The following is a 26,981-nucleotide window of genomic DNA, read 5'->3' as shown; positions in this document are numbered from 1 at the left end:
TATCGGATTGGCTCGTAGCTTTCATGTGACCATAAAGGATGTGTGTGATTGGTTCGTTGCCGTCTCCGTTGCAGTTTTCCCGCAACAAACAAGTGTGGAAGTCAGTAGTAGCACGTTATTTGCAGAGAAAATGCCGAAACGAGCTTGTCCTTTTCCGGAAACCTTCTCCTCTCAATACAAAATACACGTCGGACAACAGGAGCTGAATAATTATGGCGTATTTGGGAACAAATACAGGCAAGAAATATACGGTGAGTGGCTGTTAGCTCGTGCTAGCTTCGTCGTTGCGCACATTGAGTTTGCTGTATGCGTAGCAGGAGTCGCCTAACGTTATATACAACTATAAAACAGTCAATGTGGCCACTTTTTGTGCAAGTGTTCATGGTCCTGTAAGGACTAGGCTTTTTCATGTCATGTGATCGCATTAGTTGGGCCTGTTGACATTAAACACATTCCGGTGAGTAACGTAAATAAGATAGTCATGGTTTAGTGGCCGCTACTTCCAGCTGGCCACTGAACTACCACAATACAGTCCGACCGGCTTTAATGTGCCGTAAACATCAGCTTCTTGGGCGGTCACGTGTCATATTACCTAAGCGTGGGTTCCTTGTTTCACAGCAAAGACGAAGAACTTGCTCTTCAGCGGTGCCAAGGCTGTGATGGGCACACTATGGACCGGAGAGGAGAGGTCCACTGGACAAGCGGACACTCGTGCATGCAGCCAGTCTCTGCTGAGAGGACAGACATTGATCGGACACGATGGGAGACTGAAGAGAGCAAACGCTGGACAAGGTGAGGCTAAACTGACGAGCAGGGTAAGGATGGCTACACTCCAGATGTATTTAGAGCAAAATATGCTGTCACACCCAGCAATGACAACACTGAAAGATGATCTATTCTGATGTGTCAAATAACAGGATCTTATCATGTTTCTCACCTTTGGCTATGCATGTGTGTCAACAATCAGACAGTAGTCGGCCTACAATTCATCTCTATTTCAAGGATTTGTTCTTGTCATGTACAATGCAGGATTGCACAATGAAATGTAGTTGTTGCTCCCTCCTCGTTATACACACAGAAAATGTATCGGGTAGACAGGCTCGGGCCTGTTCCACAGTCTATGACGGAGCAGACGGTAGTCACTGACATGAAACCTTCAATAGTACTAGCTTGGTCCTCCAAAGCATGCTGATGCAACTGATGATCGTGCATTGTTTGGAGCACCTGTTAGCTCTCCCTGAACCTGCTCCTCCCTTAACAAGACCTCACGAAGTCCAAAACTGAGGATGCATTCAGCAGGCCTCATGAGCTTTAACTATAGAAATGGTCAGCCATGTAAAGTAAACTTGCTGACAAAATGGAAATCCCAAAGAGGACAAATATTCTTACACCTGAGTTTACAGTACAGGTCTACTAATGCATAATGAAAAACATGGGATTGATCTTAATACGATACTCGTATTGGAAAAGTTGTTGGCGATCCCAGTTGTTTTTCTGTGTAAAAAAGATGGAGGGAGAGTAATTATACACGCATCAAGTAGCAAGGCAAGCAGAAAAGGCCTCTACTCTTTTCTCCACACCACCAAAGTTAAATTAATTTTGTTATTTGACTGGGTTACGCGTTTCTGTCATTGGGTAATGAGGGCTGCAAAGCACATATGTTTTATTTGATGTCAAAGCTTATTTTTAAATGAGCAAGAAGGCAAAAAAAAAGTTATCTGACTCGAAGGCTAAAAAGGTTACGGTTAAATCAGTTCATGCTTTTCACCAGCAGATGTCAGGGTTGTGTCACAGATTTGGATGCTCATTTTGGTTACTTTTTTGTGTTTTTTGCGTGTCTAGGTTCACCAGTGGCTCTCACATGTTGCTGTGTGTGTCAGAAAAGCCAGGGCTGCAGGACGCCATGCTCCCAATGCGACCGCCTAGCCTGTCCCTCCTGCACACGTCAGTGCTCCTGCTGCTCCAGCCTCTGCTGCTCCGTCTGCACCATCATAGAGTAGGTTTCTTTTCACTCAGCTTCCCAAAGGACTTTTGTGTTATGGTTCATTAAAATGCAACGTCGCCATTGTCTCATGTAGACAGGAAAATATTTGCCTTAGACATTTCAGGGCATCCCTAGCTGCAATCCAGCTGCAGTGTTTGTTTGTTTTCTTGTCCCAGCTTCAAAGATCCTTTAAAAACAGAGACTATTCACACCGAGGTTAATCAATTACCTCGGCTTTAAAGACATGTTTATGAGGCGTGGGGTGCAGCTGTTTCTCATCTGTCCTGTGAAAGACATTCCTCAGACTGCAGTACTGAAGGGTTGTGTGCATCAATGTCACTGGACCGACAAAGTCCTGTAAATGTATTGTATTTGACAACAATGAGATGCCTGAATAACTCGTAGATGGGCCAAAACCATGACCCAACACAACCCTGACCCTTGTTGGGTTCTAATCAGTTTTGGCCGGTAAGAGCAGAGCTCTGAAAGGAGTTTCGCTGAATGTTAAGACAACAGAGGAAGGAAGGAAAGCGGTTGCTTATTCACCTTTTGAGTCTGAAGAAACAAACTATGCACTTTTACAGCCACCTTACAAGCCAACATGGTGAGTTTGCAAATTTGATGCTTAAAATAACTCTTAGAACTTTTGGTGGGGGGCCTCGGTACAAGAGCTATTTTAGCAGAGGAGCAATCTGTTAAAGATCATTTTATATATCAGTGACTCATGTTGGCTGAGCAGGATCCAACGGCATTGCTTAAAATATAGGCCCAAAGTTTTCCATTGGTACAAAATAAATGGTTCATATCATATTTTGCGGCCGTAGCTCAGGTGGTAGAGCAGCTCTGCCGTTATTCAGAGTTGGTGGTTCAACATCCGGGTCCTCCTTTCCACCTTATGCCTTTTTAATAAATTTATTTTATAAAAGTCTGAAACTAGACCTCACAACGTGTGTGTAGAATGAGACAAATGTGAATTTTTGATTAAAAAAAAAATTAACTAATTTAATGTCATATTTTTTTTTTTGTGTTCCACAGTTACAGCGGGCAATACGATGAAGTACTGTGCTGCAGTTGCTCGACGTAAAGGAGGACCAACGGAGGCATCAGGAGTTTATGCTTCAACATAATAGTTGCCTCGCATGATATTTCTAAGACTGCATTTTATACCTGTGATTTTTTTATTTTTTTTTATTTATTTTTTTTTAAATGTAATTTGTGTGTGTGTGTTGCATTCCTAAAGTAACTGAAATAAACTTCAACGCTTTTATATACAGTTGAATGTTGTCATCCATTCAGTGCATCTTTAATACAGTCACAGTATGTATTTTGATTAATTAAAGGGGCAGAGTAATGGTTGAATAAATGAATAATAGGCTGTTGAATAATGCAGGAATCGAAATTGGATTGTCTGAACAGAAATCGGCCAATTAGCTAAAAGGTTTGCTAACTGTCTTCATGCGTTGTAGATGCATCAGCAGGTGGCAGCACAGTTCAAGGTCTCTGCTGTGAGAGTTCCTTTCAGACTGGGCCACGTTCAGCATCGTACTCTGCGTCCTCGCTGGAGGAACACATTTGTCTCCGTATGCTAAAGAAGCACATTTTCAGCCTTGTAGCTGAAATATGGAAGTTTTGTATTGGCAATGAAAACACAATTCCAATCCAGCCTCTCTGGACTGACCTTGAGGATCTGCTATCAAATATATTTATTGAAACAAGAAGACCCAGAGGTTGAGCAGAACCAGGGCTTTGCTGCAGACCGTTTGGCTGCAATTATTCCTCCTGGACATGACCTTGCAGCGCAGTCATCACTTTCTCTTGGCTGAGGCTCGTCACTGATGATGACTGGTTTCAGGGTCAGGCATTATACACTGAGTAATTGTTCTTGGTGGCAGAAGTCCTGAACACCGCCTCTATAGAAATCAATCACGTGAGATGGTGTTGGGATATTGGCTTGGATGAGTGCACTTCCTGGAACTCATTGCAAGTGTGCCTCGGAGCTGTTGAGTCACATCCCCCTGCTCAGCAGGCCAGTTGTGGCTCCGGTCTTTGGGGAGCTCTGCAGTTGGTGTTCGAGGGCACCGCTTGATTTCCGGCTGAATGAACAGACAGCTGCTGGCAGGAAAGGCGTCAAGTTGTCTGCACATTTCTTGATAAGGCTTTAAGGAAGTCTGAGGTGGACATTAATTACATTTATATATATTTTTTATGATTTTATTAAAGATAAAAAAATCCTTGACTCGTGAAAATCAACCATGTCCATAACTCTGAAGCTAGAGGGAGTGTTCTGAGCCAGTTAATAGTAATAATTCAAAAATCAATTTTTTTGTCATCAATTGGCAAAATTAAGGGTTTAAGTAAAGTCAATTCTCAACATATTTGCAATTTCCTGCTTCTTAAATATGAGTTTAACTTTTTATTTAAAATCAAATCGGCAATGAGTTTGTCTTAACCAGCTGAGTTAGCAATGAGTCAAAGTGACCCAAAAGTATCCAAAGCCCGGTCTAAAAGTAGCTTCATTACCCAGCTGTTTGAGCCAATTTCCTGTGATGCATCATTGCATCAATCTCCCTTTTGTACGCTGAGTAACCTAGAAGAAAGGAAGTGATGTAACACACGACAGTGGAGGGGTGTCTGCAAAGAACACAATCTCATGATTCATTCACTATTCCCTCAGCTGTTGCCTCAATACTAATAACATTGGTGATATACTGTAGGTCTCTACTGTGTTGTATCAAAATAATACAGTGGTTTGGGCACGACTCGTCTGTCTGTCCAAAACATTTACTATATTCATTTTTATCTTGTTGGAGAGAAGGATGCTGATGCGTAGTCCCCTTCTCCCCACTGCTCTCTGTTGACTCCATAATGATGTGTTTCTGTACCTTCAAGTGCAGCTGTCAAGGTTTTCAGCACATCCCCATCCGTGACATTCAAAGAAGAAGAAGAAAAAGGTCACAGTGTGCCCCCTTCCCTCCCTCCCTCCCTGCCTGCACGGATCCTCATCATCTCCTCCCTGGTGCATGTATGGACTGGGTGTCTGCAAGGAGAAGGGGGCCACATAATCACCCACGGCGCTCCAGACAGGACCAACTGCAGTCGGCCAGCGGGAGCACGTGGCTTTGTCTTTCACCCATTCTTGTGGGGACCAGCTGTGGTCTGAGTGCGGCGAGCGTCAAGCCCAGTGATGCTGCTGCTATAAATATGCGTCAACGAGTGCGAGTAAGTGACAGCTGTACAGTGGACCAAGGACACACTGTCTTGGCGCTGTCGGGGCGAGCCACTCCAAAAAAGGCGAACCCAGTGTGAGAGCACTAGTTGATATGTATTTATGCACTTGTAGCAATTGATGTGTGCTATATAAACAGTTCAGATCGTAGCTTTAGGTGGTGGCTGATAACATAAATGCTGCTTCAAATGTGGATGAAGCCTTAAAGGTTGGAAATAATGGTCACTTGTTACACTTATTATATTATTAACTGGGAATTCAATTAATATTCTGAAAGTCAAAAGAATTGCTCCTCCAAAATTAAGTGGATGTTAACCATATGCATGTGTGTTCATACAGAGAGAAAAAGAAAACTACCCACGTATGTACGTGTGTGTGTGTGTGTGCGCGCATTGTCTGTACACAAGTGCATGTGTGACTGTGTTTGTGTGCCCTTTTCAAGTGTGACCACCTGTCTTTTGTTAAGAAATAAATAAATAAAAACAGGCCAGACCAGCTGTCCCTGGCAGTCCGTCCCTTCAGAGGTCAAGGGCTCCCACCGCTGGCCTTGGTGGTGGACACTTACAACTTTCCTCTCAACTTCTCTCAAGTACCTCTAAACACACACAAACACACACGCACACACACACACACACAAAACCTCTCACACCCAAATCAGCCAGGCTTTGAGCCTCTGAGAGAGGAATGTTTTATTACACCATCGAGTTACATTGCACATATCCCAGCTCGTCACCCTGCAGCTAAGCCCGATCACATGGCCCCTACTTTCCATGTGAAGGTTTGGGTCCATAAGAAAAGCACACACACCAGGCAGTCTAAGCCCTCGATCCCGTTAGGCAGATGTGAGATGTTGTTGCCGGCGAGCGCTCCGAGGCCTGCTGCTGTGGATGTTTACAGTGCGAGGTGGCCACAGCGTTGCAGTGGGCCCTTATTTACTGTGAGCTGGCTGCGGCTGTTCGGGGTGTTTATGAATGATCTTGGGAGGACATTGTTTTCTTTATGTCGGAGCTGCCTGGCTAGCGCCACTGTGTCGTCTGTTTGTGCATAAAGTACGTGCTGGGGAGCTGGGCCAGACAATAGCCTGGCTGAGCGACTACCCACGCACACAATAGAGTGGTGGGATGAGGCCGCGTTTTGGGGCCGCGGTTTTGGGGTCTGTGGGGGTGGAGGTATAGGATGGATGGGGGCAGGGGCAGTTGGATGCGGCCCTCGTCTGTATGGCGTTCCCAGAATGGGTGAGCGGGGATTGGGGGGGGGGGGGCGGTGGGAACCCGAGCACATCCCCATTGGGATCACGTAGCAGAGCAGCTGGATTTCTTTCATGGTGCAGCGGGGAAATAATTAAAAGTTCTCGCCATTGTAAATGTCCAGTGAATTGGCATGAAGCTCTCAAGCTGACACATGTTTGGTTGGTTTGTTTACTTACAAATATATGTGTGTGTGTGTGTGGCAGATATAATCAAGTTTTAGCAATAATTACAGAACAAAGTCAGCTGGCTTTGTTACCCGCGGTTTCTTTTTTGGAGAGTATTGGAAACAGGTCAGGGACAATGGGAGCCCAATTTTAAATTTGTTCCGTCCTTGAGCTGAGTTTATGGTTTCAGAGGGATAGGGCCTGTAAGACCAGCAGTATTATCACTTTCTGTTGTCTCTGTACACACTGCAGTGCTGCCCACACAATCACTATCTGGCTGACTGTTGCTGCTTGTCAGACGAGGGCTCCTCTACAAGGTTCTTTGTCGTTAGTGCATCAGAGCTTGCTTTACTTACTTTGACTGCTGTGTGGAAAGTGGTGTGAGTGCACAGAAGTATTGTAAATGAATAAAATCCACACAAAGAGAGAAAGTTGTTCCATTTAATTCTACACATAATCTTAAGAAAGACCTAAATCAAGATTGTCACATTTCCACAGCACACGCACACACAAGCACACCCCAAAAGCACAAACAAAGAAAATGCACAGTTATAGATCAAAAGTAAATTGCCTCAATATCTAAGCAATGTCAATTCTGCATAAAGATTGTCCTCTAATCTCTACACCACTAACACTGAAGCAATTGATTACTATAAAATAGACCTTTATTATTAAAAAAAATTATATTAAATTCTAATGGCACTTCTACAAATTCTATTAAAAAGATTTCTCGTTCAACATTTAGAAGCTTTTTTTTTTTTTTTTTTTTTTAAACCAAATTAAAACTGAGACAGTCAAATGTTGCACAAGAAGCAAATGCAATAATAAATATTTCTCATGATTATACACAATTTCACAGTTGTAACCTGCAGAGGACACAATTCCAGTAAAGTCGTTTTTTTTTTTTTGACTTAAAGATCATACAGCATGAGTTAGGCAAACATAGCCCTCAATCAAGAGTAGCGCTGTTTCCATAGTAGCCAACAATCAAAATCTCAGTTTCACATTCAACAGTGACATTAACTAAAGGAACAGACCGTTAGCTCCCAGTAGCGTTGGCAACTAAAAACCAAATCACAAAAAAATAAATGCTTGTCTTCAGTTTAACACCATGAAAACGGATATATTCACATAAACAGAAATGGTCAAAGTAATCTCAAATGTAATCTCTCGCAAAGCAGCAAAAAATAAATGGACTTGAAACCTTTATTTCGTCTGATTTTTTGACATGATGGGAAAACAGGAACAACAGTTGTGAATCACTTCAGTCGGCTACTGTCGCTGCGATGTGAACTTCAGCCACAGTCGAGGGCAAAAACGTACAGTATAGAAAACGGGCTTCTCCAGATGCAACACCTATTCGTGTGTCTACAAGGCACGTTTGGTGATCATTCTGGAGGTATAAATAAAGACTGCAAACAATAAAAAGAAAAAATCGTCACATAGTTAGTTTTTTCTACCTCTGTACACACGTACATTGGAGAATCAAGCAATCATAAGAAACGTACCTTAAAAACAGACAAAAATCTACATTCCTGTGTGTTCTGGTTGAAACCAACATTATTAACGCTATGCAACAGCTATGTATCTGAAATTGTTCTAAAGTGAAACTCTCAGGGCATGTGAACGGCAGGAAGGTTTGCGCAAGTTTATAGGGAGCCATATCACATTTCTTGTAAAATTACACACAAGCCTCATTCATTCATTCATTCATTCATTCATTCATTCATTCATTCAAGCACCCATCGCTGACTTCAGGTCAGGGAGCAGGATGAAAACAGACTGCGGTGATTCTGAGGGAAATGATTTGACTCGCACTTGACTTGAGCTCCTCCGTCAGAAATGCGGACAAAACCGTTTGCAAAATGCTGAGAAATCACGTGTGAATTCATTTCTGTGTCCTGAAAGAAGTCTTGGTGATCAACATGAAGGAAAACAAACTAAAAGAGAAACAGCTTCAGGTGCGCCAACACCTACATTTCACCTGCATCGTCACAGTCACAAACAGTTTTTCTATAGATCTAGTACTTGGGAAAACAATACTGTGATAAATCTGATATTCTCTTGATGGATGTGCAATCAAATAACCGTGGTGTCTCCTTCATGTCGAGGAACAATGAAGCATTTATCTACTGCATGTTGGGAGGGGGGGGGCTGTTCTTGGATGCCTCCAAACAATACACCTGTTTACAGTGTCCTTGGTCTCCCTTTGCTAAATACATTTCTCACATTCCAATGGCTCCATTCAAGACAGAAAAGTGCAAAGAGAGGCTTGCGTTGCCTTTTTCTCCCCACAGCTAGCAGAGACGTACACAATGATCCCTTGAGAACTACCTGGGATTTGGTGGTGTGGGAGGAAACAATGCCTGTATTGTCTCCTGTCTATAGGTAGCCACTAACCAATGCCCTAACCGGTGGGGCTGTGCTTGTGAACAACCGTTTCCTGTGGCAGAACGGCAGCATGAGACCTATTAACTGTTCTGATTTGTAGTGAGTCCAATCAAGTCTCGACTATGGAGAAGGAACCAAACTCCCTTGGGGAAGACGTGACACTTTAAGAGACTGCAGCCTTAATAAGACACCCGGCTCTCTCCGCCTTACATGTGTTGTAACAACAAAACAGTTTGATAAATAGAATATATATTTACATTAAATATACATATAGTAAGAAATAGCAGCCTAGACAATAGTGTTGAAACTATATGCATGCTAAAAAAAAAAAAACAAGTGCCTCTCTATGCTCCATGTGACAAACCTTGAACGCTCCGCAGAGATTTCTACATGGCATATTAAAATACAATTACAGTAACTCGATTTGCACAGAGAAAAAAATGAACAGACAGCCCCAACACCTGTTAATGAGTACCAAGATCGCTAGGCAAGACGCAACGTCTTTCAAGCTTATAGAAATAAAGTAGTACACCTACAGTAAACCCTGAACCAAGTCAAACTAATAAATATATTCGGATCAAGTCTTCTCAGGACAGATTAGACAAGTATTATGAACTTTTAGTGCTACACCCTCTGCTAAGAATCCAGATAGCATCTATATGTGCACGGCCAGACGAAATCCATTTCCTTCCAGGACAAGCGTCACTAAAGGCTCCAGCTTCATCAGTAGTAACATATACACACGTACGGTAAGAAGATATGATGATGTGACGAGGTTAATTCAAAGGTCAGTGAGTGGCACGTGGAGCACAGCTTTGATGACCAACCAGGTACTGAACAATATCCACCCGTCTCTCTCTCTCTCTCCCCCTCCCTGCTGAGGGTGTGCCCTCAACACCATGTCAGTCAGTGTACCCTTTACGCCATACCAGGAAATAACAATGTAATTTACTGCCAACCATTTGCTTTCAACCCAAACGAGTAAAGAAACATTTAATTGATGAGACATTGATGGACGTACTTTAATTGTATCCTTGTAAAGTATTCAATTAAGGACACTCGTGAATTCCAGAGTCGATAATTACCTTTGTTACCACCTGGTATGTGGAGTTTAATCCAGATTCTTTTAAAAGGCCTGAAAACTCCCTCTTTTTATTTATTTATTTTTTTACAAGAAGGCATAGTGATATCTCATTCTTGTTTAAGTAAGTACACTAGGTGAAGCGTTAAGAATTTCAGTAGGCACCAGTGTTACAGGCATTAGCTTTTAACTACTCTCCAGCCCTCCTATGATTATAGAACTTATTTTTTAAGTAGCAAATTAGAGGGCCATTCCATCGATATGTGCTCACTCACATTAACAACTAAAGAGCTGGTAGCTCAACCCCAGGCACAAAAAAGAAATATGGTGATATGATGGTCGGCTTGCCTCTTGTTATAAACATAAATCTGAACCCAACTTCATTTCAACCAAACAAAAATTCTACTTCCATGAAAGAAAATAGTTATACTTCCAGTAGTCAAACTTCATTAGTTTTGCTGCCTTATGATAGTTTACTTGTTAAGGACTAGACAAATACCAAAAAATAAATAATAATAATGTAGGAGTTAAAAAAAAAAAATCATATATTGCTACTTAAGGACGGTTCTGATCTCCCATGTGCACAAATAAAAATCTCACTCACATCTTACGATTGTATTAACATATGTTAGCATTAGCTATCACCCATTATGAACACGGGACGCTTTTTTTCTTTCAGCAAATAGACTCTTCAAATAAACTCGACAGATTGACACAAACGAGACAGAAACAAACAAGTGCATCATCCGACTTGTTCATCTTCGTTGACACAGATCCAGCTTGGGTTTCACAGCACCCATGTTTATCCACCTTCACCTTTCTGCCTGTGACACAGTCCAGCGCAGAGAACAGCTCCAGTTTTAAACGTAGCTACAACTTTGACTTGAGAAAATGCCACGTGGGGTAGAATCCAAAGAGATGAGTCTCCAACAAACTGCCCAACATGTGTGTACTAATGTGGAAAGTGTTCAGTAGTAGTATTCAGTGTATGCAAAGACATTCGGTCTTATGTCCTGGCACTGGTGAGAGGCGTTTTATCCAATGGCGAGAGTCTTGACAAGGCCACAGTGAAACTTCCTGATGTGGCGGTAGAGGTCCCCAGACTGGGTGAAGCGCCGCTCGCACCACTTACAAGCGTGAGGCTTCTCACGTGTGTGAACTACAGCATGCCGACTCAAGTTATGAGAGTACTGGAAGCTCTTGCCACACTGGCCACAGGTATATGGCTTCTCGCCAGAGTGCGTGCGCTCGTGGCGCTTAAGGGTGTACATGCAGGAGAAGGTCTTGTTGCACTGCATGCAGGTGGGGACCGAGCCGTCGGGGGACAACTTGGAGCGAGCGCCGTCCTTCTCGCGAAAGTGGGAGCTGAGGTGCAGTTGCAGCACATGGGGGCTGGGGAAGACTTTACTGCAGAGGGGGCACACGCACACCTGTTGCCCCGGGGGCAGGAGCACCCCGCTGGAGGTGGAGATGTCTGAGGAGGCCAAGTCGTCCTCCTCCTCCTCCTCGCTGTCCCCCAGCAGCCTACCCCTCCTCTCCTCCACCTCCCTGCCCAGGGCGCCCTCCCTCCCTCGGCAGGCCTCCCCCTCCTCGTCCATCAGGTCCTCCTCCTGGGAGAGCAGGGCGGCTGTGGAGCCGTTGTTGCCTGGGAAGAGGGCAGCGAACCCTGTCACCACTGAGCTCCTGGCACTATTCCCAAAGCGCTGGCTCTCAGGGCTCATCGGCTCACTGTCCTCCTGCTCTGACAGCAAGTCGTGTTCGTCTTTAACAAGTGGCTCAGTGCCCTGCTGCTGGCTGTCGAGGGCCAGCTGTCCCGAGACGTAGGAGGGGTGTAAGGGATCTCTGCTAGACAGAGGCTTGAAAGACAAATCCAGCGCACAGTCCATGTCATCCGAAGCCCGGGACCTCTGGGACAGCGATACGGTGGAACTACTGACATCAGCTTTTGTTTTTCCAGCTGTTTGGACGCAGGGCTCGGCCTCTGCTGACAAATAATTGACACTTACAAGGTCCGGGGACCTTCCAGAGTGACCGTTTGCCTTCTGCCTGCTCCGCGCAGACCTATCACAATCTGTGACAGCCAGCCTGACTTCGCTGTTGTCCATGTCAAACTCAGCTGGCGGGGGGGCCCTGTGAAGCCCCTGAGACTGTGTCTGGGGCTGTCGCCGGATGAGCTGCTTACTGTGCAGCTTGCCTTCAGAGGAATTTTCCCTGTCCAGACAGCTGAGCCCCAGACCCTCGCTCATCTTTTCATCCAGAGACGAGACTTCCTTATCTTTAAGCTTTCCTTTACACACTTTCACTATATCATACATGTGGAGGTAACTGGCTGCTGCCAGGACATCCTCCACCGGCAGAGAGCTGAAATCCAACTTCCCCTCATACATAAATTCAAGGAGCAGGCTGAAAGCAGGGGCTGTCACAATGTCACTGTTGAGATGCACAACGTCCCTTTTGTCCAGCTGGTCCCTGTAGAAGAGATGGAAGTACATGCTGCAGGAGGCCAGCACGGCTCTGTGCGCTTTGAATTTAGCCTCCCCGACAAGAACAGTGCAGTCACAGAGGAAACCTTGGTGACGCTGCTGACTCAGACACTGCAGCAACTGGCGGCTATGGTCTGGGAACTCCATTCTTCCTTCATAACCTGATGAAAAACAGGAAAAACAGGATAGTGGATAAACCAAATGAAGCCATTCAGGCACCGTGGAGCTGCGGTCACCTATCAGACACGAAGTGGCCAAAAGCAGAGAAAGTGTGAGGAATAACTTCAGCCAAATGATTTGAAAAAGTATATGATCAAACATGCAAGACAATAAACCTGCACGTGTTTTAAAATACAAGTTCACAAAAAGCATTTGCAATTGATAAACTTTATTCGGAAAGATAGAAGTCCCCTAAAAGATCTACATCAATAACTTTGTCCAAGTTGAGAACAGAAATCCTGCATTCTCTCCAGTGGCGCAGGACACGCTACGCTGCGCTCACCCACCCATGTATCACGGAGCAAACGGATCCGCTCTCCAGATCAACCGAAGGATTTTCGGTTGGTAGTAGTCAGCCTACTTCTCGAGCTTCCTAAATTTGCGAGAGGAAAAAAATGAAATAAAAGTGGCGCACCGGCGCGTTTCCGATCGCACACTTAAAAACAGCGGTGTTTACAGAACAAGCGAGCGGCACCGCGGCAATGCTAGCAACTCGTCCATCGGGGGGGAAGGAGGCTAACGTGAAAAAATAAGAGCGGTGCAGAGTGAGTAAACTGGTGCTATGTTTGCTAATTACACTGCAAGCTGTGGAGTCAGCTGCTCTGACATCACCGCAATGGAAACGTTACCTCCAGCTGTGCTCCCCTTTTATGCCATATGTTAACTCTGGGCGACGCTGCCCAAACTACACACACAACTTGTAAAAAAAAGAAGAAGAAGAAAGTGGATTAATAAGTGTCACAGGATTACATTTCTAACTTTTTTTATTCATCGGGTAATTTATCACCAAAAAGAAAAAAACTGCAGCCGACAACTGCAGTGGATAATAAAAAGCGCTTACGCACTCATCAGACACACGCGCACAACTGTGAAATATTTGTTTAAAAGGAGTTAATCCAAAACAGAAAAAGGCAGATTGTACAAAAAAAACAAAAAACAAAAAAACTCAAGTGAATTGGATGTTAAAGTTTGATGCTGCCGACAAGAATGTGCATGAGTATCAGCTATAATTGTGCGCGCAGTAGTTCTATTTGAATAAGAGACAGAAAAGTGTAGAGGATACAGGAGAGCCAAGGGCGCAGTAAACTGAGCTCCATGTCCGTGTTGGGAAACGCATTGCTAGGAGCCTTTTAAACAGCAGAGGAACTCAACTGCGCTGAACGAAGCGGCGAGGGGACACTCTTTAACTTTGGCTTTCTCCGTTTCAAAGCACAAAAACGCCGTACTTACATTTATTTCCGCCCGGTTCGTCGTGTTCTTTCCTAGAAGCCCCGACGTCCTTTCATGATGTGCGGCCAGATGTTCGCTTCTCCTTGTCGTTTCTTGAGCTTCAGTCCGACCCTGGCAAGGCAGGCTGCACTCAGCGCTGCTGTGTGTCAAGCAGGTTGATAATGGCACAAGTCTCGCGATATCGCGCGGCCACAATAAGTTCTGTACTACTCCGTGAATTCACACAGCGGCAGCAAGTAGCAGAGTACACCGGGAACATCAATTGGCTTGTCTTATTTAAACACCTGTCCCATGAACGGGACTTTCAGTGTGATAAATCCGGAAGTATGGAAACGTATATATCTTTGTCTACATCTATATATCTATATATTTATACTGTATCTATATAGATATACGGTATCTATATATATATATATATATATATATATATGTATTAATCCAGAATGTAAATTTGCAAGCTGAAAATGTTGCCTGTGGTTTTATGCCTGCTGTGGATGAAAGAAGCTGGTATCTGTGAAAGTAAACTGATGCAGAGAATTATGAATCATGCTTTGTTCATTTGGAGGGTCGGTGGACTATTGGGAACTTTCTAAGAGCTGTTCTCTCTAATCCTGGGTTGTGGAATTCCCTGGCACCAACATCACCCAGCGCCTTTGTTTTCTGAGACCACACCGTGGTCCTGGCTGTGACTTATTTAGCCTTAATTGTCTGAAGACAGGTATAGGATGCTGATTTATGTGGACCACGTTTTGGGGGGAAAAAAGTCACATATTTGTGTCGAGTATGTCAAAAAAAAACACAGTCTCCGGAGTCTGTTCTGTAATTGTTAAAGCTATATGGTGGCACAGCAGAGACACAGGGGCTCGAGGTTGCAGCTGCTCATCTCGTGCCCCCCCCTCCTGTCCCTCGCTGTGCTCCCCCAACTGCTTTGGTCACCTTTGCCCTGTGTTCCAGCTGCCGTGTGTTTTGAAAGGGCCATTTGCAGCTCCTCACAGCCTTCTGACACAGAGGGGAATGAGCAATGTGACGGGAGGCGGCAGCCACTGGTCGGAAGGGGCCACCGACTAGATTCTTATCCACTTACCGCTTTATTCCATTTTTAGTTTGGCTATTACAGAGGGTGGGTATCTGCACTCTGGTCATGTCCAGATGATCATAAATGAGACAGTGTCATGCTCTCTAAATAAAAACTCTCTTTATTTGGTCTAAACACATATATTTGCTGTTGCGCAACAAACAAAATGATGAATAACTTCTTAGTTTTGACAAAACACTCGTAAGATAAATGTTTATACTGAAGCATCAGATGAGTGTGCCACATGAAAAACAATTTGCCATTCAGCACACACACACACGCACACACACACACACACACACACCCCATCAATGCAGGAGCAGCGATGTGGATAAGAATAGGAGCAGTGGCCCTGTGTTTCCCTGGCAAACGTAGGCACCCAGTAGAGGAGGGGTGTGTGTTCACAAGGCAAGACAAAGCAGTGGTTGTGCCTGGGGACCGCGGCCTCAGAGAGAGAGGCTCGGCACGGTGAAGGTTCTCACACACAGAAAAAGATAGAGACAGAGAGGGAGAGAGAATGAGAGTGGGAGAGTGGGGGAGCAGGGAGAGAGAGAGAACACTTCCTGGAGGTTCATTCTTCCTCTCTGCAATCATCAATGGCATTCTCCCCCTGACCCACTCCTCTCTCAGACAAACAAAAGGCCCCGCATTCCAGTGTAGCCTGACCGGCCAACCAGCCAGCCATCCAGCCACAGTTGAACCACATCCACTACCCACTGGACCAAAGTCTCACCATAGGGGTGGGCTTGAGTTGTGTTTCAGATGTCTGTCTGAGGATGCTTCTATAATGCATCCGTATGCATTGAAAATCATCTTGAAACATACTCAACATACAATTCACCCATTGTTATTATCCGTAAAGTCATAATATTCTACACTGTATGACTGCATTGTGTGTGTGTGTGTGTGTGTGTGTGTGTTTTTTTACAGCTGCACCATTCCAACAATTGGAAATCTCCTTGATATGGTGAAAGGAAATTGAGTGTGTTTGAACAATATTTGGCTGCACATCATGAGGTTTTAATGACTGACAAGACAGTCAATCTTCAACAAGATTGAATTATCACAACAGCTGTTATTCCAGTTGAATAAAATGAGTATCCATTTATATTTGTCCTTGTGATTTCTTTTTGTATATTACATGCTTTTACACACATGTACAGTACAGTAGGGCTACTGTTCTGTATTCACTGTTGCACACTGCATTTATGAGCTGCTTGACCTAACAAAGTAACACTATACTTACACATTTGAATTGATTTAAAAAATATATAACCTTATCTAAATTGAGGGTCTAAAGTTGGCACATGTACAGATTGTAAATATGTTTGGGCTAAACAAAACGGTCTTCATTTGAGATGACTTTCAGGTTTTCTGCAAGCAAGCTGGGAAACCCATCAGACAATGCAACAAATTCTCCAGCGTGTTAAGTCTTTGAATCTTGAGTCTTTGGCACCGTAGCCAAAGCTGCATAACAGGTGGACAATACATCGAGGAAAATAATGTGACAGTTGCAGCAACATTGCACTGCTGTTGCCGGGAGATGCCGTATTGGTCAGACCCCCCACCGCTTCCTCCCTGTTATGGCCCTCCTGCCCTTCTGTGTCTAATTGTTGCTGCCGCATGTTATCTGCTCTCCTTCAACAGCCCATTAAGTTCTGTTCTGTTTGTTATAATCTCTGAACAGATACTGCAAGCTGACAAGAAAAGAGATCAGATGAGTCTCTAACAGGAAAGACATTATTAACTCACTTTGACACTTTGATCTGGCTACTTTTGCTTTGAACCTGCAAAACAACAGGGTAGGCATTCCCATCGCCGGACCAGAGACAGCCGAGGAGGAGGAGGGCTCCACTGAATAACAGCAGCAGAAAATATGGGATACCCTCACTCAGCTCCGTTTGTATGACAGGAACAGCTTGGCAAGGCTGACACATGGTAGCAGTGAGGAACACATTACAGTGTAAATGACGAATAAAGGAAATGACAACAGAGGAGGCTGAGAGACAGAGGGCAGATGAGTTTTTCATCACAGAGGGAACGTTGGCTGCTGTCCCTGCTATCCTGTTCTTGTGATGTTATTTATCAGTTAATTGTGCAACCTTTCAAAAGCACGGTCTTGCATTTTAATATCATACACATTTGTAGTTCACTGCACTTGTGCCAAAGCTGCTAAAGAAGAATGTTGTGCATACTGATACAAATGTGTCTTCATAAGAAATTAAACTGCAAAAATAGGTCAAATATAACTGTATATAAAACAATAATAGCATGAGAACTGGTATGGAGAGAGGTTTTCTAAACATTCAAATGGGAAGTTAAAGATATATTAGACTAAGTCATAAGAGGGCTTCAGTGGATTCAGAGGATTGAGTGTGACTGAGCTGGCCTGTCTGTACCTGTCCCAAACTGGTTTAACTCCTACCTCTCTGTAAGGCAGTTTTGTTGTGGATGTAGATGACAGTTTATGCAAAACCAATGTGCTATAACAAGCAGGGGTATAATTTGATACAACCTCGCATTTTTAATGCTTTTACATTTTCCTTTAATGTTTCATCAGCACAAGTGCAATGGTCTTTCATATCTGTCCTGATGTTATGTAACTTTATGCATCTGCATCTCCTGTTGACATGACTTAAATATCAAGCACGAGTAGTCTTGATGATGGAAATAATACTTTGACAAAACAAAGGGAAATCAAAGTCCACTTACTAGCTTTTAAAAAAATCTTTCACACAGTCTTTATGAGTGGATGAAGCATTTATCATAAACATGACTCTGCAAGGTTAATATTTGTTAAGATTTCACTCCATCCACTGATGAAGACCATGTGATGCAGTTGAAAGCTCCAGTAAAAAACATGTTCACATCTCAACCAGGATGCAGCCAATGTGCTGGGATGCCGAAAGAAATAATGTCTGCGAAAGTGCCTTCAGTAGGATTTATCCCTGACCGCAAAGAAATCTAAAGGTTATATTGGAACCTGGACTTAAATGCATGGCTGATGGCCTTTTATTGGAAATGTCAACGGCACTTTCCACTTCACAGCAACTCAGAGTGAAAGAATGTCTTCTTTAGCATGACGACTGTAATTGTATCCAATCAGGTGCCTCCAAAAATAAGCCATAAATCAACTACCAGAAGAATGCTGTTTGAGTGCCGACAAGCAACAGAAGGACAGTAGCATCACACCAATGCCAACATGCCTACAATGGTTACAGTACCTGCTAGTTTAAAAAACAAATGATTTTAAAATCATTTCAGCTTCATGTCTGAAATGCTTTTAAGTTGTCAAACTGCAAGACAAAAACCTCTGCTCTGAAGTCACCTTTTTAGATTAGCTTTAGAATGTTTTACTTTTTACTTGTTATTTGTATTGTTTTATCCATTACTTTGAGTTTTAATCTTATATATTTTTTATTATTTTCTCAAAAAGTGGTTAGCACACGAATAAAGCTTTGAAAGCAGAAAAGCACAAAAATGACATGCAGTGTGTACAGGGGCATTCACCAGACTATAGCCATAAACACCTCTCTTTTTTTTTACCTTTTAGGAATTACCATTTCTACACGGTTTTTATGGTGGAAAATTGTATTTGTTTATTTATCTAAATGAGCATAATTATCATTTAGTACAATTTTAAAACTTTTTTGCTACTTGTAGTACTTTTACATCACTGCTTTTACATTATTAAATTAAATTCGACAAGATTGAATGACTTTTGATTACATTTTGTTCTAATATAATTTAAGGGGTGTTAAACAACTGTCTACAGCCTCATACAGAAATCATTTAAAATTGATTTTGATGAGCCTAAATTGACTGCTTCCAGCTCCTGAAATGTGAATATTTGCTGGTTTTCTTAGTCTTCTATTGTAGTAACGTGAACATTTTGTGGTTGGATCATTATTTATAATATAAATAACCTTGGCCAACTTGGGCCATTGGAGATTGTGGTGAGCATTTTGTCCATTTTACATCATTTTCTGACATTATATAGGCCAAACAATGAATCAAGAAAGTAATCTGCAGATTATTCAATATTTAAAATAAACAATCAACATTTGCAGCCCTACAACAGCTCATTGTACAGCAGGTGGCAAAGTACAAACATTTAATCACTAATGAACAGCTATTAAAAAAAAAAAGAGTCGGTCTTGTACATTATCTCGTGCGATTGTTTCAGGAAGTGAAAAACAGATATGCCTCATTGTACTGAAGATCCCCTGGAAATCTTACAGGGGCTTCTGTAGAACCCCGGACCCTATATTGGAAAACAACAACACAGATAATACAACGCAGAGTTCAGCGAGGCCACGCAGCCCCTAATAACCCCCGTAGACACATTGCAGGGTTTTTTCAATGGGACGGCTGACAGCCTACCACTCCTCCTCTGAGTGGGACTCATAAATAGACCGGCTTTAGGACCCGGGAGAGCAGGCTGCCACAGAGGCATTGCAGACAGCGCGTTTGGGAGGTGTAGTGGAAGAAAGGCAAAGAAACGGAGTAAATGAGAGCACTTTTGTCCACATTGTTGAAGGACTTATCAACTTAATATACCGCCGAAACAGCTCACAATAATGAGACGGACACATTGTTGAATTCCTGTCCAGGTAAATGTCCGCGTTTCCTTCGCATGGTTAACTACAAGAGGTCGACAGCTCGACAGGGTAGGTCCCCATTGTACTTACATGGGATGCGGTTATTCTCACCCAAGCTGCCCTGCTAGGCCCCATATCCTTTCTATCGCTAAATGCAAACCTCAAATGAGGTACTTTCCTGACTCCACGTCGCTGTGGAAGTTATTTCGCTGTAAAGTCAACGGCTGTATAAACGTCTGAGTGTGTAACGCGTTGTTGTTTTTCTACAAACAGTGAGTCACTCTGCAGTTAACCATTCATTTCTTTTGACAATGACCACTTTTGAGACACAGCCCTCAGGCCAAAATATCTGCAGTCATGTTACTTTAAACGGTTCACCTCTACGAGAAAGTTGTTTTCGCTTGTACTTTACGGCCCGGGGGGAGGCCAACGAAAACAAATGAGCTCAACACGAGAGGGTAGCTCATTCATTGTTATGAGCTACCACTGCGTTTGTTTACTTGTTAGAGTGAGACGATAGCTTTGCTAGCTTGTTGCTGTTCTGTTGTAACACTGGTGCATTCACGTTCAGGTACACAAAGTAGTACATCTTTGTTGTGACTAGATGCCATCCTTCTTGTGGTCACAAGGACCTTTTTAGGTCCACGGTTTGCTCACCAGGGAAGTCCTAAAGCAAAGGTATAATAGAGTTGTATTCATATTGTCCTCCCTTGTAATCAGTATAATTACTAAATGCATGTGGGTGGTTGTTTTGGTGTTTCTACTGTCCCCACTGTTGACATCCCACCTACAATGATGACAGTTATGCATTTCTTCACAAAATCATTGTTTACGACAGTCATTTCGTCAAGAAGGGTTTATTTTTTTAAGTGTCTGTGATGTGAAGCATTAACGTTACTGGTGTGATGGGAGTGTCTGAGCAGCACAATTTTAATGGACATGCAAGATGCAAAGCTTAAATGTCCAACTTGAGACAAACCTCACGTTACTTATGTTACTGTCAGTTGGCCTCCCACAGGTCACTTGTATGTATGTATGTACAGCCTGGAAAGAGAACATGTTGTACCTTAACGCCTTTAGTGTCAGAATGTTTTTTACCGGTCATGGGACACGAGACCACGTCTGTCCAAGCGTGTCTATGCAGGGGGACTTTGCATGTGACTTGGGGAGGACGCAACAAGCTGGCGTAATGATGCAGCCAGTGGCTCTCTCCCCGCTCCATTTAGAAAATACCAGTCACATCCCACCCAATCTCCTCGAAGCCCCGTTGACGCAAATATGCCACCGGTTGCATGCAGAATCCGGGGGAATGTTGCTTGATATTTTGCCCTTGTGCACAGGCAAACTTATTGTGTGCCACAGGAGTTTAGATGCATTACATCTGAGGAAGGATACGCTTTTAATGATGGTAGCCCACCATCGGGATCACATGACTGCTCTCTGTGTCACAAACTGAGAACACTGCGGCCTAACATACTTTTCTTCTTCGTTCATCTTGTTTTCTGGTTGCTCACATCAACAGCCAGGTCATTTGGTTCGCAACAAACCAAATGTACCATCCATTTACCGTTTGATCTTACCCTGTGTGTTTTGCGGATTATTTCTTTTAAAGGACAGAACAAGTATCCATTTTGATCCGTCACTAATTTAGTTCATGGCTTGTCCCGGCAGCATGACAATGAATACATTTTCTACATGAGTCATAAAGGGGTTGCTGTTCATGTCATCACAAGATTACAGCAGTGAGTCTACGAGGCTTTCAAGATTACAGTAGCTGTGTTTTGGTATTCTGCTTCACCTACCCACTATTCTTATCATTAGTGATGTGCTTTCAGGGAACTTGATAGAGGAACTTGGTACTGTGAAGTAGATCGCACTAGTACTGCTTTCATTATGGCATTTGAACTCGCACCCAAGTGTCGCTTCAGGGACTGTTTTCCAGCAGCAGGTGGGCAAATTCTATGTTCTCATTTCGTTGTTTAATGTTATCTATTTGAGCGTAATGTTCTATCTTTTGTAAACGTAAATCAGTCGCTGACTCTCGTATTTACCCGAGCGGCAGCAGCAGGAAAATGGAGCAAAACCAGATTTGTATCTATCGATCTATGATGCAGGAAGTAGCGCGGTGGTGATGTTGGCCTGATTTTCTGCTTCCTGCCGTAAACGCATGGGACTGCCCTCTGTGGCCCAGTGACTGGCTCGGTGTGTGTGGTGTCTTTGCAGCATGGGACTGATTTGCATTGAATGGGATGGCCCCTAGCGCCAGAGCCAAAAAAGATGAATGATTGAAAGCTGCACTGACAGCAGGGCAGGCAGGCAGGCAGGCAGGCGGTGGCCCAGAGGCACGAGGACCATGTGACCCGCTGTCAGGGTACTGGGTTCATTCAGTGGCTGCTAGCTGCAGCGCTGGCAGCAGGCCAGCTTTTCCACACAGGCCGCAGTAGCAACAGGTCGCTCCCATTAAAACAGCAGCGCTCTGTTGTGGCTCCGGAGCCGGTCTTGTGCATGTTTTTTGCTTTTTTTTTTTTGTGTGTGTGTGTGTGTGTGTGCGCGCGCTCTCTCTTAAGTTTGTGTGATGTATCCCAAATGTGTATATAATGTGTGCGTGCCTATGTCACAGTGTACACACTGAGATGCCGGAGAGATCCAAAGGTTTGTGTGATCCCTAGTTTGAATAGCACTCAGTGTGCCTTTTTTTTTTTTTTTTTTTTTTTTTTTTTTTTTTTTTTTCTCTCAAATCCCTCTCCAAGATCCTCCCAACATCGACTGTGTGACACAAGCACCACAACCCCAGTGCAATAAACAAAAACACTGGGCAAAAATAAACTGTGCTTCCACAAACTCACTTTGGCTCATTGATGGAAGTGAGCAGAATGGCAGTAAAAAGGCGTGTTGATCGCACATTCGCATGCGAGCCTGGGGCTGTACTGATATGACTCAAAGTCTGTCAATAGTCACATCCACTTCCTGTTGTTGTCCCCACCAGTAAGCTAGATGAGGCCACTCAAACAGAGCTCTCTTTTGATGGCCTTACTCCGGCTGAGTAGCAGCAGGCAATTGATTTCAGTCGATGGTCAGAGATTGCCTGGTGCAGTATGTGACATTTGTGTGAACAAGCGTGGTAAGGGATCATTCTCTTGCCACTGCCCTGCATTCAAAGCAGTCTTTGCATAACAAAAAGAAGTACTGAATAAATCAAAAGGTCAAGTGTTTGGTTACGGTAGCCTGCAGGTTTTTTTTGTGTACAATGTTGATGGCTGACTGATACGTCTGTGGTGGAATTCAGCCCGTTATCAGATAAATCCAATTCAGTGTATCTGATGACTGTCAATACACAGTGTTATCCTGTTTTCTATCACACGGGATAAGATCATCATTGTATCTTTACCCATGTTTAGTTTTTAATGCTCCACTTGTTTACTTAAACATCTTTCTGAAGACCGTTACATATTTTAGAACTAGTGTCACATTGTTCTGCGTAGATGTGACGGCAGTTTCATGCCGGCTTCACGTGTGGATAGGTGCCCACATGTTGTGCAGCTTGCCTTGCCAGGACCTAGTAACACTTGTGTAGTGTAAACTGGTCAGGTGTGAATACAAACGGCAACACTCAAACAGATGCAGTGCCCCGTCACCTCACAACCTCAACTCGAGGCCCATTCAGTAGCTGTTCCGGGAGCTTTTGATCACGTCACATGAACTTCATTAGCAGATGGAGTTGTCAATGCAATTGTGGGGGGGGGAAATCCTTTTTTCTTTTTCAGTAGCCGCGGAATATTTTGATCAGGTGATGAAAAGTCAAAGCAATTATTTTACATTTAACAAAACGACCTCATCTCAAAGTGAATTTTGTATAACCTTTGACTATGTAGGATTGAAAAATATAACTGTAGGCTAAACAGTTAACGCCAAACACCCTGTGCATCTGTAAAATGAGTTTAGGCATTTAGGCAGCCTGTGTCAGAATTGTTTGAAAACATTATTTTTTTAAATTTCCTGCTGTTCTGGTGGTGAGTAGAAAAACCGTGTGTGTGTGTGAGTGAGAGAACAGCATGGGATTTTCCAATAGGGGGGAAGACTTCATTGTGAATGCCAAAAAACCACGGCGGTACACGGCTATTTGAACCTCGCAGTGCTCCAGGTTCCACATGTGAAAGGGACTGCGCTGTGGTTTGAGCACATCCTCCACTAACCCGAGCCATAAAACACTCGGGTCCTCTCGATTCCACTGCCTCCCCTCTGCTATGTTGACTTGAGGGTTAATATTCAGACAAGTGGAACAATCTTTCACCTCAATATGGGGCTAATTTTGACTCTTCTTCAACTAATAGGTAACCACCATTGAGAGAGGGCGGCTGTAAACCCCGGGACCTCGTCTCCAGGCTCCTGCACAGAGCCGAGTGAAGGAAACAAAGCTGTGTCTCTGCCTGCGGGAAACCTGGATCCTCCACCCTGCCCACCAACATGACCAATGTGGTGATTGTCAAGGAGGGATGGCTGCATAAACGAGGTGAACGCAAAGATAGTTTGTAGTATATAGTTTGATTTTATTTTTGATTCAGATTCAGTGATAAATGCAACTCCACAGATTGCGTTGCATGGTTTCTTTTGTGTATTTTTTTTAATAATTCAATTAGCATGTAGTTTACTGTAGTTATCATCACCTCATGTACTAGAAACTGTGCAGACTGATACACCTTTAACCTGCAAAACAAATACTTTGTTTCAGGAATACATGCACATGGAAGTTTTTTTATGTACTCATAAACTACATTGCGGTTTGGGGCATAAAAGGTGTACACTTTAAAAATGTTTATTTTTACTCTTAATGGTTTCCCATATCCACATTACCTTCATTCCTGAGGTACTTGGATTAGCGAGAGTTTACTATTGTGCACTGTTGATAGATTTGTTTTCTTAATGCTGCAGAAATGCCTGAACTGAATGACACATGTGCAGAGGGTGATTGATCACCGGGTAACAGGATTTACGCAAGATGTGATGTAAAGAGTCGTCCAGTTGCAGAGTCCCTGGTGGGCCCCATTTGGCTGCTCTGACAGTGCTGCGCGGCGTGGCACGGCTCCGTGTCGGGCGTGAGTCCTGTTGTTTGGACGAAGACGCATTCCTCACATACCTGCTGGCTTTGAGCAGCTTTATGTGTGCATACTAACTCTGCCTTCAAACTGCAGCTGCCTCACGGAGCCCACTCCACCACCGCCTACACCACCAGGGGCAAAATAGGATAAGGAACTTCTCCAAAACCACTGAAGCCTCCCAGGCCCAGTGCCAAGGAACCAGGCTTTTACTGGAAAAGAGGAAAGTCTGTGACTCGGGGGACAAGGTGATAGGAGCAGGTCACAAGGAGAGTTCCTGGGACTCTTGGGGGGGAGAGAAACAAACAGTGTGCCGCTGTAGTATGTTAGCCCATTCTCCCCCTCCTCAAGGCTTGGGCTCAGAGCATAACAGGCTGCTGTTTTAGGAAAGAGTCCGCCTGGTTCGGCTCAGTTGGTCTCAGGTAGACACACCCGGGTCCTTCCAGTGAGGGAGAGGATAACATGTTGGATGCTGTTAGTGTTCCATCTGCAGATGCTCTGTTGAATAGTTATGACAACAATATAGTTTTATCCAAAGCCATAAAAAAAGGAGTTCCTACAAATCTTCATAAAAGTCGACAAAGCAAAATGTGTATGTAATTACGTAGCTTTCTGACACGTGTCAGATGCTTTAGGGGCAAACTGCCCCTTTATTTGGCCTGACAGCCACAAGTTTGGGCTGAAGTGTCATTCATTCTGTATTTTTATTTTTATTTTTTTATTTTTTTTTCCTTTCCCTTTATATTAGTTGTGCCACAAAACTGGCACAGGTCAATTTTTTCATACTTTCAGCAGTACTGACAAGAATGGAATATTGTGACGGAGAGCCGGTGTAAAATGTAACTATAAGAGTAGTAAATTAGTGACTAGTAGAATAACATGTGGCAGGTGACACACACGGAGTTATAGCATTGACACCCTTCTACTTGTAACGCGCACGCGCTAACTAAACAAACAACCCTTCAGGAATAGTGAGTTGGCATGCTGTCACAGCCCAGCAGCTGTGCCCTGTGAAATGTCACCCAGAGCCTCTGTGTTTTGATTGGAGAGCGTCCACCTGCCTCCTTGACAGGAAGGCTTTTAGTGTCGCGTCACTGTCATGCAGTCTTTGCCCCCAGAGCCACTGCACAGAAGGTGAACCTGCCGTAGCCGTGTCTCGCTGTCCGTCACCTCAGCCAGGAAGCTCAGCCACCATCATCCCATGTTGCACCTTGAGTGTAGCTTTAGTGTGTGGTGGCGGCGCCACCCAGGTGACTCACATCTCCACGTGGGCGTCATAATAAATGGCTTACGCCGCTTCCAAGTGTGTTGAGCATGCTCATTACTCCCATGTGTGCACTCAAAACACCAATTTAATGTTTTACAAAAGATAGCCCTCCATATTTCCATCAACATTTTGTGTGTGTGTTCCATGGACACCATCTAGCACCAAACTACGTTCATATTAGACTCTGCAAAAAATGTGGCCTTTTCCTCCAGTAATGCCCATTTAATGGTGCGACATGATGAATGGATTTGACGAGGGGTCGGGCACATGCACAGAGCGCGGCAGCTCGGACACGTCATCTGAAGACATCCGTGTCACTCACTCCCATTATTCATGTTCAGCATGCACGTGTAGACTCTGTGGAGGCTCCTGAATGAAAGTAGAGCGAGCATTGTGCCTTCGTACCCTGTAAACCCCCCCACCCCACCCCCTCCCAGTGGAGCTAATCTGTCATTAGAGCTGCGGATTCTCAGCCTTGAGGTGCTCTGCACATTTGTTCCAGACAGGCTGCGCTCAGTGAAATGATCTCATTCTGAAGGACACACCTTCCGACTTTCTCCCCAAGCCTTGTCCTGCAGTAATGTGTCTGGATTGTGGAAGCTGCCTGGGACGCGTTGTTGTGACTGTCTGTTTTCGGAAGGACAGCGTTGGAATGCAAGACAAGGCAGCAGAGTAGGACGGGAGTGGGTTGTACGTACGTCTGGACATGCATATGCAAATGTATGAGTGTATGGACGGTGTGAAGCATATTTATTCAGAAGTTACGCTGCCAGCAGGACATTACCCGCTGCCCTTATGCACAGACCGCATCACAAGTACAGGCTTGCTAAAACACTGTAACTCTGTTACTATCATAACCAGTTGTTATGCGTCCCCAAATGGTACTTCCCTTTTAGAATCCTTCACAGAGTGCACCC

General features: G+C 43.9%; 3 protein-coding genes across 7 annotated transcripts in view; 2 read left to right on the top strand and 1 right to left on the bottom strand.

The window, feature by feature from the left end:
* The first annotated feature begins 30 nt into the window (after positions 1-30).
* Positions 31-4,094, top strand: siva1 (SIVA1, apoptosis-inducing factor). Its single transcript, XM_031847585.1, has 4 exons — positions 31-251; positions 619-792; positions 1,843-1,996; positions 3,020-4,094. Exons 1-4 carry the CDS (start codon positions 131-133, stop codon positions 3,066-3,068), a joined length of 498 nt encoding a protein of 165 aa, XP_031703445.1. The 5' UTR covers positions 31-130; the 3' UTR covers positions 3,069-4,094.
* A 2,957-nt stretch (positions 4,095-7,051) lies between these two features.
* On the bottom strand, positions 7,052-14,168 carry zbtb42 (zinc finger and BTB domain containing 42). 3 transcript variants are annotated; one of them, XM_031848143.1, is made up of 2 exons: positions 14,029-14,168; positions 7,052-13,171 (listed from the first exon to the last, which is right to left on the bottom strand). In XM_031848143.1, exon 2 carries the CDS (start codon positions 12,949-12,951, stop codon positions 11,131-11,133), a length of 1,821 nt encoding a protein of 606 aa, XP_031704003.1. In that variant the 5' UTR covers positions 12,952-13,171; positions 14,029-14,168; the 3' UTR covers positions 7,052-11,130. The 3 variants fall into 3 exon arrangements, with proteins under 3 accessions (XP_031704003.1, XP_031704005.1, XP_031704004.1); XM_031848145.1 differs by having other exon boundaries at positions 7,052-12,740; XM_031848144.1 differs by lacking the exon at positions 14,029-14,168 and having other exon boundaries at positions 7,052-12,740; positions 13,086-14,015.
* Positions 14,169-19,550: 5,382 nt separating this feature from the next.
* akt1 (v-akt murine thymoma viral oncogene homolog 1) overlaps positions 19,551-26,981 on the top strand; it is a 28,864-nt gene continuing 21,433 nt past the window's right edge. For 2 of the 3 annotated variants that reach the window (XM_031847238.1, XM_031847236.1), the window contains exons 1-2: positions 19,551-19,716; positions 24,036-24,214. In XM_031847238.1, coding sequence (XP_031703098.1) covers positions 24,169-24,214 — 46 coding nt within the window. In that variant the 5' untranslated portion in view covers positions 19,551-19,716; positions 24,036-24,168. Of the gene's footprint in view, positions 19,774-24,035; positions 24,215-26,981 lie in introns of all 3 variants that reach the window. The other variant, XM_031847237.1, reaches the window with a different exon arrangement.

The sequence above is a fragment of the Anarrhichthys ocellatus genome, unplaced genomic scaffold, assembly GCF_004355925.1.
Source record: "Anarrhichthys ocellatus isolate YVR2014 unplaced genomic scaffold, GSC_Weel_1.0 scaffold7, whole genome shotgun sequence".
Classification (NCBI taxonomy): domain Eukaryota; kingdom Metazoa; phylum Chordata; class Actinopteri; order Perciformes; family Anarhichadidae; genus Anarrhichthys; species Anarrhichthys ocellatus.
This window is presented reverse-complemented; position numbering and strand designations above follow the sequence as displayed.